Source organism: Mchenga conophoros, linkage group LG6 (genome assembly GCF_057382185.1).
Source record: "Mchenga conophoros isolate Kocher_MC1m ecotype Shallow Benthic linkage group LG6, M_conophoros_male_GT1.1, whole genome shotgun sequence".
NCBI lineage: Eukaryota > Metazoa > Chordata > Actinopteri > Cichliformes > Cichlidae > Mchenga > Mchenga conophoros.
This window is the reverse complement of record NC_140531.1, coordinates 3,719,069-3,731,934: the sequence shown is the minus strand read 5'-3', so window position 1 is coordinate 3,731,934 and position 12,866 is coordinate 3,719,069. Positions and strand designations below refer to the sequence as shown.

General features: G+C 41.6%; 1 protein-coding gene across 1 annotated transcript in view; it reads left to right on the top strand.

Annotated features, from left to right (window-relative positions):
* vegfc (vascular endothelial growth factor c) overlaps window positions 1–12,866 on the top strand; it is a 102,839-nt gene that overhangs the window by 66,920 nt on the left and 23,053 nt on the right. Inside the window, exon 5 of the mRNA XM_085275834.1 lies at window positions 11,384–11,526. Within this exon, the coding sequence (XP_085131960.1) occupies window positions 11,384–11,526 (143 nt within the window). The remainder of the gene's footprint in view (window positions 1–11,383; window positions 11,527–12,866) is intronic.

The window sequence follows — 12,866 nt, the reverse complement described above, 5'->3', positions numbered from 1 at the left end:
TGAGAACCATGGCAAGGCTGATAGGAAAGCTGCAACCACCAAATACTTGCAAAGAGTAAGGCAAGTCCTGAAGAGTCAGCTGAACGGGAAGAACGAGATCTGGGCAATCAACACCTACGCCCTCCCAGTGATCAGATGGGATAATAAGATGAAGGTGCAGATTGTGTAAAGATGCCTCTGAGACAATCCAGCAGATAACAGTAAGGTGCAAGCAACCAGGGCATACATGGAATGCCATAATCAAGTGGCCGCCATAGTATACAGGAACATTTATGTCAAGTATGGCCTGGAAGTCCCAAGGCCAAGGTGGGACATGCCCCCCAGAGTGGTGTAGAATGACTGAGCTAAGATCCTGTGGGACTTCCAGATACACATGGGCAAAGTGGTGATGGCTAACCTAGTGTTGGATAAGCAGAAGAAGATAGCCACAGTAATAGATGTAGCTATACCAAGTGAAAGCAACATGAGAAAAAAGGAAAGTAAGAAGCTCGAGAAGTACCAAGGGCTGAAAGAAGAGCTTTATAAAATGTTATCTCAGATTGTATTTTGACAAGTCTTTGAGCTTGATGGTTTGGGTTATGCTCTGACATCCACTGTCAACTATGGGACCTTTTAAAGACAGGTGTGTGCCTTTCCAAATCATGTGTAATTAACTGAATTTAGCACAGGTAGACTGAAATCAAGTTGTAGATGATCTGCGGAAACATAATGCTCAATTTTGAGAGTCATGGCAAAGACTGTTACCTATTTAAATCAAATCAAATCACTTTTATTGTCACATCACATGTGCAGGTACATTGGTACAGTACATGTGAGTGAAATTCTTGTGTGCGAGCTTCACAAGCAACAGAGTTGTGCAAAATACAATAACGTAGACAAGCAAAATACAAGAATGGCTACATCTGAAACTAATAAATATATGTACAATATATAATAGTATATGCATTTCTGGATGTGTATACTAAATATGTTTCTACGTGTGTGTGTGTGTGTGTGTGTGTGTGTGTGTACACATATTTTACTAATTAAATAGAGTAAACAATAAAATAAAATAAAATAAAATGGGTATCTAAGATGGCGCCGAGTATGGCAGCCTCGTCACGAGCTCCCCCAAGCAACAGCTTTTTTCTGTGTTTAATTTTACTTTTCCTTCATTTTTTCACGAGCAGCACTTGTCTCCTTGTGTACGACCGACAAACCTTACTGGACATAAAAGACGGTCTTTCTTATAACTTTCCGGAGTTCAAGGTTTGCAACACGGACGCTCCATTTTCAGACCCCCCATTCATCTCACCTGAGACGCCTTTGTTCTCTGTCCCTGGAGGCCGCAAACGCCGACGCAGAGGGAGAAGATCTGGCGTTCTGGTTCGACTGAGACGGGGCACTAACAGACCACCGTTACCCAGTTTATTACTGGCTAATGTGCAGTCTCTGGAGAACAAGCTGTGCGAGCTTCGGGCACGGATCTCATTCCAGTGAGAGATGCGGGACTGCTGCGTGATCTGCCTCACAGAAACCTGGCTATCGGACAAGGTACCGGACTCCGCAATACAACTACCGGGGTTCTCTGTGCACCGCGCGGACAGGTCACAGGATCTTACTGGGAAAAGCAGAGGCGGTGGTGTATGTTTCATGATCAAGAACAGCTGGTGTGATTATGCGAACGTGCACCCGGTCAAATCCTTCTGCTCACCGGACCTGGAGTACCTGATAATTAAGTGCCGGCCATTCTGGCTACCGAGGGAATTTACAGCAGTGATTATTACGGCTGTTTACATTCCCCCACAAGCCGACACTGACCGAGCACTCAGGGAACTGTACAGCGCGATCAGCAGCGAGGAAACCGCACACCCAGAGGCGGCGTTTATCACAGCCGGGGACTTTAATAAGGGAAACCTGAAGAAAGTCTCACCAAAACTCCACCAACACATCCATTTCAACACTCGTGGAGACCGGCTACTTGACCACTGCTACACCTCTTTCCGGGATGCGTACAAAGCCCTCCCCCGCGCCCCATTCGGCCAATCAGATCACCGCTCCATCCTGCTCCTGCCCGCCTACAGGCAGAAGCTGAAACGGGAAGCTCCAACCCGTAGGGCGGTGCACCGTTGGACGGACCAATCGGAGTCTGCGCTGCGGGACTGTTTTGATCACGCGGACTGGGAAATGTTTCACGTGGCTGCTAGGGACATTGATGAATACACAGACTGAGTCTGCGGATTTATCAGGAAATGCGTGGAAGATGTCGTCCCATCCAGAACAGTTAAATCCTTCCCAAATCAAAAACCCTGGATTAACGGAGATGTTCGCGCGGCACAGAGCACCGCCTTTGCCTCCGCGAACACATCGGACTACAAACACGCACATTACCAACTCCGGAAGACGATCAAAGCAGCCAAACGTGAGTACAGGGACAGGGTGGAGCAACAGTTTGACAACCCTCGGAGGATGTGGCAGGGACTAAACACGATCGCAGACTTTAGAGGGGAAACCAGCACACCGCAGACCACGGCCTCTCTGTGTGAGGATCTAAACGTATTCTACGCTAGATTCGACACAGCGAACACCATGAGACCGGACAGTGTGCGCACCGCGGATGACGTCAGTGCGCACACTGTGTCTGAGGAGGATGTGCGGAAGTGCTTCAGGAAGGTGAACGCGCGCAAAGCTACTGGTCCGGACGGGATTCCCGGCCGCGTCCTCAAGTCATGCGCGGCTCAGCTGGCTGGAGTGTTCACGCACATCTTCAACCTTTCCCTCTCTCTGCCTGTAGTCCCAGCCTGCTTCAAAATAGCCACCGTCCTCCCTGTACCCAAATCCTCCACCATCTCCTCATTGAACGACTGGCGACCTGTAGCCCTGACCCCCATCGTAAGCAAATGCTTCGAGAAGCTGGTCAGGGACTTCATCTGCTCTGCACTACCCGACTCACTGGACCCTCTACAGTTTGCATACCGCCACAACAGGTCCACTGATGATGCCATAGCCCTGACACTACACACTGCCCTGTCACACCTGGAGAAGAGAGACACGTATGTGAGAATGCTGTTTGTAGATTACAGCTCAGCATTCAATACCATCGTTCCCTCGAAGCTGGACAGGAAACTGCAGGATCTAGGACTGAGCAGCTCCCTCTGCAGCTGGATCCTTAACTTCCTGTCTGACAGACGCCAAGTGGTCAGACTGGGCAGCATCACCTCATCCCCCGTCACACTGAACACTGGTGCTCCACAGGGGTGTGTACTGAGCCCTCTCCTATACTCACTCTACACCTACGACTGCACAGCCACTAACAACTCCAACATCATTGTGAAGTTTGCGGACGACACTACAGTGGTGGGTCTTATCACCAATGGTGATGAGACGGCCTACAGGGAGGAGGTCAGCGCCCTGACCCACTGGTGTCAAGACAACCATCTCACCCTCAATGTCGCAAAGACAAAGGAGTTGATAGTGGACTTCCGGAGGTGCAGAGAAGTACACACCCCCATCACCATCAACGGTGCTGCTGTGGAGAGAGTGAGCAGCTTCCGGTTCCTTGGTGTACATCTGGCTGAGGATCTTACGTGGTCAGTACACATAAACAAAACAGTGAAGAAGGCGCAGTAGCGCCTCTTCTTTCTCAGGAGACTGAAAAGATTTGGCATGAGCCCCCGCATCCTCAGGACCTTCTATCACTGTGCCATTGAGAGCATCCTCACTGGATGCATCACCACCTGGTATGGCAACAGCACCGCCTACAACTGCAAAGCTCTCCAGCGAGTAGTGCGGTGCTCTGAACGGATAATTGGAGGTGAGCTTCCCTCCCTCCAAGACATCTACAGGAAGCGCTGCCTGAGGAAAGCGGGGAGGATCATCAAGGACTCCAGTCACCCCAGCCATAAACTGTTCAGACTACTTCCATCAGGAAGGAGGTTCTGCAGCATCCGGTCCCGTACCAGCAGACTGAGAGACAGCTTCTTCCACCAGGCCATCACACTGCTGAACACTTCATAGACACCTCACCTTCACTACTGGAACTTCAACATTATGCACTACATACTGTACAGTAATGCCACTGTTTTGCACATGTCCCAACTCAACTATCCCTAATATTTATGATATATTTTGTTTTTATTTGTAATAATTTTGAAAGAAATTCAAGCAAGCTTTTTCCACATTGTCATTATGGAGTATTCTGTGTAGAATATTGAAATAAAAAATAGAAAAATTGGCATTTCCTGTGAAAATGCTGTGTAGATGCTGTAAAGCTGAAGCTGTTTGCTAAAACTAGCTGAAAAAGCTGAAAAGTTGCAAAAAGTGTAAAAACTTTGCAGAAGCATAAGAACTTTGCAAAAAATGTAATTACTTAGCAGAACTGCAATAACTTAAAAGAAACATGATTCTTGGCAGATATTCAATAAAAGAGCAGAAGTTATATTGTAAATATTGTAACTTAGCAGGAACATGGTAACTTCTCAGAAATACAAGAATTTAGGAGAAATACTATAAGATAACAGAAATACTATATTTAGCAAAAATACTTAAACATTACAGAAATACTATGATTTAGGAAAATACTACAATATAGCTGAAATACTCTGATTCAGCAGAAATACTGTGATTTAGCCGAAATGCTGCAATTTGGCAGACAAACTATGATTTGGCACAAATATTATAACATACCATGATTTAGCAGAAATACTATATTTAGTAAAAAAAAAAACAACAACTATAATTTAGTAGAAACACTATGATTTGGCAGAAATACTATGATATAGCTGAATTAATATGATTTAGAACAAATACTATGATTTAGCAGAAAGTAATAACTCACTTGGAAATACTGGAAAAGCAAAATGACCAGCTGAAAAAAGCTGAACATGGTTAAGTTCCCTCAAAACTAATTGTTGTTCACCTGTGACAAATGAGCAGAAATAAAAAAAAAAACAAAAAAACAAAAACAAGAAAGAACAGCCAACAAATACACACAATTACAAATATGGACACATATGGAAAAGCAAGTGCACAGAGACACACACACACACACAGGATCTCTGCCAGTCACCCAGTCTGAATATATTCAATTTGAATCCTACAATGAGATTTTGCCAAGAAAGGGTCTCTCTCTCTCTCTCTCTCTCTCTCTCTCTCTCTCTCTCTCTCTCTCTCTCTCTCTCTCTCTCTCTCTCTCTCACACACACACACACACACACACACACACACACACACACACACACACACACATACACATTAACTTTGTGTTACACTATCTCATACCGTACATTACCAAATCTCCATTTGCACTACTCTGCCTGGTTTGCACTCAATGTCATTTACCCTTATATTGTATATTGTATAGCTTTCTTGTTATATGTAAAATTGTATTATATTATTTAATTTTTTTTACTTTAAAATATTTTACTTGCATTTTTAATCACTCTTATATTTAAATGTTCATTTTCTATTTTATCTAGGGATTGAGAGTAACGAAGTTTCTATTCTCTGTATGTCCTGTACATGTGGCAGAATTGACAATAAAGTTGACTTTGACTTTGACACACACACACAAACACAGTGCTTCTGTGAAGTTATTACAAGTTCAAAACCTTTTTCAAATACTGACATCAGCTTTTTTCAGCTTTATATTTTCAACTGTATCTATGACAGCTTGGATCTGCCCAATTTGAATCCACCAATCAGAGATGCTGCTTCTGTCTGCTTTGTCAGGCTGTGTAGTTGTTCCTGTCAATACAGCTGCACCCCTTCCTAACATAGACAGAGACATGGGCTTTCTGCAAAATATTTCTGACATGGAGCATTAACATAACATCTTAGTTCTTTTGCCCTTCTCCCCCGTCCCTCTTCTCAGCTGTTTCTCTTTCCCTCTTTCTTTCTCCCCTTCTTTCCCCCAGTCAAGTCTGTCCCGTATTCAGTAAGTGAAAATAAAATAAACAATAAAAGGTGAATCAAATGGACAATTACAGTAAGGCTGGGATGGTCAATTTGGTAAAGTAAATCTGTTGGGCATCTTTCTTTGCCTTTAGACAATAATTCTGATGGCAAAAGAGCCAAACGGGACAGGCAAGAAAAAAACCAAAAAAAAAAAAACCCAAAAAAAACCCCAAACATAACATCTTAGCAAAAATATTGTGACTTAACAAAGACATGATATTTTAACAGAAAAACTATAATTTGGCAGAAATACTATGATTTGGCAGAAATACTATATTTATTAGAAATACTATATTTAGCAGAAATACTATGATTTAGAAAAAACACTATGATTTACCATAAACACTAAAAAATACCCGAAATACTACGTGATAGCAGAAATACTATGAGTTAGCAGAATATTAATAACTTAAATAGAAATATTGGAAAACAAATATTACCAGCTTAACAAGGTGGATTTTCCTCAAAACTACTTATTGTTTAACTAAAACAAATTTTCACAAACTTTAGAAAAACAGCCAGCAGATACGCAAAATTAGAGCTATGGGCACATATGGAAATACATGTACAGAGAGACACACACACATACAGGATCTATGCCAGTCAACCAGTCTGAATATATTTAATTTGAATCCACTAATGAGATGCGGCCTAAAAACGGTCTCTCTCTCTCTCACTCTCATACTCACACACACACACGCAAACACAGAGAGATAGAGAGGATGTGAATAGGGGTTGTTAATAGTGTTTCTTCTAATGTCGTGTCCAAATTCATGGGCTGCATCCTCCTGAGGCCGCATTTGTAAACCAACGTCACAGCGACGCGCCAAAGGCTGTCCAAATTCGTAGACTCCTCCGAATGCAGCCGACAAATGCGTCCTCCTTTTCCCCGAATTTGAAGGATGGTCGGGTGTGTCCTTTGTGGCCTACCATATCCCAGAATTCATAGCGCGGCCGAGCCAAACTCCAGTTTCCAACAATGGTGGTCACTACTAAGTTTTAAAATTACTCATACTACTATTTCTGGGTCACAAAATAAACTTTTAACATATTTTCAGGGTAGAAAGTAGCTGTGTAAACATCAAATATCTGCTCGGTTTATCAAGATATTGCATATTAGCAAAAGTGCTTCGACGTTTTCGGAGACGTCTGCTACCCACCAGCTCGATAGCTAGCCGGGAGCCCGAGAGTCACTGAAGCCGCCGAGAACGGCACAACTCCCGGCACATCATTTTCAGATCACTGCAGACTTTCGCTACTCGGGTTAAACGTAATATATAAGTCACTTAGACAACCTAAAAAATTTATTGTTGGGCTTTTTTCAGTGTTTTGTTTGTTTGTGAGTAAATCGGTTTGGCTGCGATTAAAGTTATTAGATTAGATTAGATAAAATAAAACTTTAGGTGGGTTCCTCCTTGGTTTTTACACAGCTGACTAAACGTCAAACAGAAAACTGATTAAACAGAAGTATGAGACGGTCGAGAATTTACACCAGTGTCCTGTTATATTTTAGATAGCAAGGAGCAGACGACCGAGTTTATTAAACTCCGCCGAGACAGCGGTGACGCTAATCAGAAGGCTAGACCGTCCAATTTCGCCAGCCATTTACTTCCGGCCTACCCGACCTTCTGAGGACCCGGCCCACATAGACCGCGAAGGCCGGGTCTTCAGGAGGATGCAGCCCATGAATTTGGACACAACCTACGTTTCCAGGTCAGTCAAACAGCCTGGAGCTGCTCAATTTGAATCCACTGATCAGAGAGGCTGCCTGTTACCCCCCTAAACAGCTGCACCTGGTGCAGCCCTTTACACACACACAGGCACAGAGAGAGTTCATGGCCAAATGATAAAAGGTTAATGAAAAATTCTTGAATTGTGAGTGTCTTCAGGAGTGTCTGAAGATATATTGGCACAAGACAAGCTTCATGTCTTAACTTTGCTTCGTTAAGGAGATATGACGATTTGAAAATGCGTCTCATTAGAGAATTCCAGCGCTGATTTTGAACAAGCTCTCCATTGACCGTCTATGGAGAGTATTCAGACTTTGTGTTGCTCTGAGGAGATTTGCAAAAACCTGTAACTCCCACAACAATGATAGTGACATTTTCTGAAAGCCAGCAAAAATACCTACGTTTTGATGTATAATTTGTGGGGTTTGAGTAGAAATTGAGCGAGTAGCAAGAAGTTGTTCGGACATGAAGAGAAAATTCAAAAAGCTCAAGTGTCCACTCTAAGTTAATTGCATAGCAACCATAACGATGCATGTATTTTCTGAAAAATCACAAAGCTGCAACTGAAAACTTGAAGAGGCATTAAATTAAAACGGTAACAGATATGAAAAAGCTGAATCGTACATGGATAGCCCAATAATTTGAGAACGTTTTAAAGTTTGAATGGCGTTTCTACGTGAAAGTATGAGGATGTAGTTAAGTTTCAAAATCAAGCAAGTTTTAGCAGAATTTTGGAAGTTAAAAAGTTAAAAAAGTATAATAGTAATAAGTACCAAAAGTCATAGCAAGCATTAGCAGAAAGAGCAGAACAGTTGAGAGTTTGAACGGTGAAAAACGGCTGAAAACTGAGGGAGTAGTTAAGCAGCAAAGAAAGCAGCAACTTGAACAATAAAGGATAAAGAATAAAGAGAAACAGGAACTCAATAGTGTGGATGCCTTAAAGCATCCACACAACAACGACAACAACAACAACAACAACAACAATAATAATAATAATAATAATAATAATAATAATAATAATAATAATAATACATTTTATTTAAAAATAGCACCTTTCAAAGCACCCAAGGACACTGTACAACAAATAAAAACACAAAAACTGGAAATATACACAATAATAAGAATAACAGATAAAAGTTAAGAGCATACAGAGGTTTAAACATAAGCAATTTAAAACAGATGAGTTTTGAGGGTGGACTTAAAAAGAGGGAATGAACTAATATTTCTGAGGTCAGGGGGTAAGGAATTCCAAAGTCGAGGGGCAGAGCAACTAAAAGCCCTGCTCCCCATTGTAATCAGATGAGCGGAAGGAACAGATAGAGAAAGAGAAGATGAAGATGTGAGGCCGGTGCCTCACATCTTCATCTTCTCTTCTTTAGTACAGATGAACTTCACAGATGTGAAGTTCATCTGTACTAAATCAGAGAGGTATGGTGGAGAGAGAGAATGAATAGCCTTAAATGTATAAAGGATTATTTTAAAATGGATGCGAAACTTAGAGAGGTAAATCTGGGTGTCATCGGCATAGCAGTGGAACTGAATGTTATACTTATGAAAAATGTGTCCGAGTGGAAGAAGGTAAAGGATGAATCAGAATCAGAATACTTTATTGATCCCTGGGGGAAATTATTTTTTGTTACAGTGCTCCATTTTAAACCAACATTAAGACAAGACAGACAATACGCTAACTAAGAATAGTACAATATATACATATATATACATACATACATACATAAGTCACTTATAAATAAATATTTGGAAAAGAAACATGTGTAGCTGTAGCAGCAAACAGTGTGTTAAGTGGATGCGTTGTACAGGGAGATGGCCACAGGCAGGAATGATTTCCTGTGTCGTTCAGTGGTGCTTTTCGGTAATTTCAGTCTCTCACTGAACGAGCTCCTGTGACTGACCAACATGTCATGGAGTGGGTGGGAGGTGTTATCCAACATTGTCTTTATCTTGGACAGCATCCGCCTCTCCGACACCACCTTGAGGGAGTCCAGCTCCATCCCCACAACATTGCTGGCCTTACGGATCAGTTTATTAAGTCTGTTGGCATCTGCGACCCTCAGCCTGCTCCCCCAGCATGCAACAGCATAGAGGATCGCACTGGCCACCACAGACTCATAGAAAATCCTGAGCATTTTCTGGCAGATGTTGAAGGACCTCAGTCGCCTCAAAAAATAGAGACGACTCTGGCCCTTCCTGTAAAGTGCTGTGGTGTTTTTAGCCCAGTCCAGTTTATTGTCAATGTGTACTCCAAGGTATTTATATTCCTCCACAATGTCAACACTGACCCCCTGGATTGAAACAGGGGTCAAGTGTTTCCTGGTCTTCCTGAAGTCCACGATCAGTTCCTTGGTCTTTGCCACGTTGAAAAGGAGGGGCCCGAGGACAGATCCCTGGGGCACCCTAGTAAATAGAGGAGAAGGCTGAGAAGTGAAGGATTTTAATTGAATGAACTGAGTGCGGTCAGACAAGTATGATTTAAAGCAGGCTAATGAAGTATGACAGAGACCAATAGAAGCTAATCTGCTAAGAAGAATGGGATGACAGATGGTGTCAAAGGCTTCACTCAGATCAAGGAGAATAAGGATGGAGAGGAGACCAGAATCAGCTGCCATAAGAAGATCATTTGTTATTTTTATAAGAGCAGTTTCGGTGCTATGCAGAGGACGGAAACCAGACTGGAACTGTTTGTAAAGGTTATTATCAGTTAGGTGTAGATGGACTTGTGAAGCAACTATTTTTTCAAGAATTTTGAGAGGAATGGTAGATTGGAGATAGGACAAAAATTGTTAAAGTTGTTGGGATCTAGACCTGTTTTTTTCAGGATTGGGGTAATGGCGGCAACTTTGAAAGAAGCAGGAACAGTTCCAGTGGTGAGTGAAGAGTGAATAATAGCAGATATGAGGGGAAGGAGAGAGGGTAAACTGGCTTTGACAAGGACAGTGGGGATAGGATCAAACTGGCAGGTAGAAGGCTTTGATTTGTGGATGAGATCAGCATATCAATTAAAGACAGAAGTTGAAAAACAGAGAGGAAGTGAGAAGGGGGTGGAATTACGACAGAGGAGCTACATTGAGCATTAGGGACCAAGTCAAGGTGTATTTCATCATTTACAAACTGTATTTCATATTTACTTGGGTTATCTCAATCTAATAGTAAGATGTTTTTGGTGATCTTACACATTTATTAGAGTGATAAATATACAAATACTTTTCCCCAGCACTGAAAAAGCATAAACCATCTATTAGGAGGAATGTATTTGTTATAATAATTAAATCCATGACGTTTCCATCATAATCTGTCTCTTCTCTGTCCATATATACACATAATGCGTGTCCAAATTATTATTTTCCTCTTGACCAATTACCCAGACTTGGGAGAACAAATAAACAAAGGCACTCTCATTAAAAATGTTTTAGGACTGCTCATCACTGATGATCATATAAAATACATAAGGTTGAATTAAGTCATTTAATATATTCAAGAAAATTAAATTCAGGATTTTCTTGCATATTGCTAGCACAAAGGTGCAGAAAGACCTTGCACAATGGTTTGTGTGATGGGCTTTTCTTTTGATGCTGCATTTTGCTGCATTCTGAGTGAACCAGTGAGCACATCTATATTGCCTAACACAGAAAAAAGGAAACAAAATGTCAGAACATGTGGATTAACTAAGTACTATCAATCTTTTTTGTCTCCGTCTATTGAAGGTGTCCATTAGCCAACAGGACGTGTCCTCTTGGTCAAACCTGGAGCAACAGGCAATGTAGGTGCATCAGTATCACTGCCAGTATGCATGTCAATCCTCTTCCTCCACTAGTGTTCCCTACAAAGCCCTCCCAGCAGCACACTGGTGAGTGTATCTTTTTTTTTTCATTTTTTAAGAAAATACTGCAATGTTACAGTTGGTTATTTTACCCAAGCAATTTTGAAAAAAAAAAAAAAAGAGTAAGAAAAACAACAATTATAGCTGGTGACAGGCATGCAGTAGGCATAAGATTATCATCTGCTTCCACAAAGTTAAATCTGCAGTACTAAGCAGTGTTAATGGTACTGTGGGGTTCTTAATTTTTTATGTAGTTGCACTACTTAAAATCAAACCTCATCACCGAATTCATGTGAAATTAAAGTACTCTAATTAAATCAGCTACTGTTCAACAGTCCAGCCTAGAAGTAATAAATGCATAAACTAGTTTTTCATTATGGCTCTGAAGAAAATGTTTCTAATTTTAGAGATATGCATATTTGTTGTGTACATTGAAGGACATATGCTGGTCAAAAAAGACCGTAATGCCATCCAGAGTAAGAATCTAGTTAGATACCATGTTTTTAAAATGTTTAGTACCAAGTACAATAACCTAATTTTTATCTGAATTTAGAATTTATGTGTTAGGTTTTGTATTGTTGATTGTCATTTATGCTTAGAAATATTTAACCATATATGCTTAGAGGTGTATAATCAATTGTGTAGTGATAGTCTGCAAACTTTGTGTGTATTAGAGAGCACTCTGGGAGCACGAGAGAGGTCGTACCTTGTCTTATTGTTTTATGGTAGGATTAACGTAGCTACGTCTGTTCTAGTCTAAGTGCTTTAACTGCTGGACTTCCTCACCGTGTTATCTAGGGTGAGACTACCCTCTTTTGATGTGTAATTATATTGCCTTCAACGTTCCAGCGAATAGGTTCAAGCTACAAACCTATCATTATGTCTTTAACATGTACCTACAGTAAAACTAATTGTTGTGAGTCATCTGGCATCATGGATAGATAAAGCCTTGTTAGCCTTGATGTAGCCTTTTTCAAAAGGCTACAAGAGCTACATGCCCACAGTGGCTTAAGGGTATTTTCAAAAGTACAGCATGAACTGTTTAGGAATTACAGTTATTTACACATTGTTCCCATTTTAAAGGTTTTTAATAATAATAATGGATTTATATAGCGCTTTTCAAGGCACCCAAAGCACTTTACAATGCCACTATTCATTCACTCTCGCATTCATACACTGGTGGAGGCAGCTACAGTTGTAGCCACAGCTGCCCTGGGACAGACTGACAGAGGCGAGGCTGCCATATTGCGCCATCGGCCCCTCTGGCCAACACCAGTAGAGTAAAGTGTCTTGCCCAAGGACACAACGACCAGGACAGAAAGCCCAGGGATCGAACCGGCGACCTTCCGGTTACAGATACGCTTCCC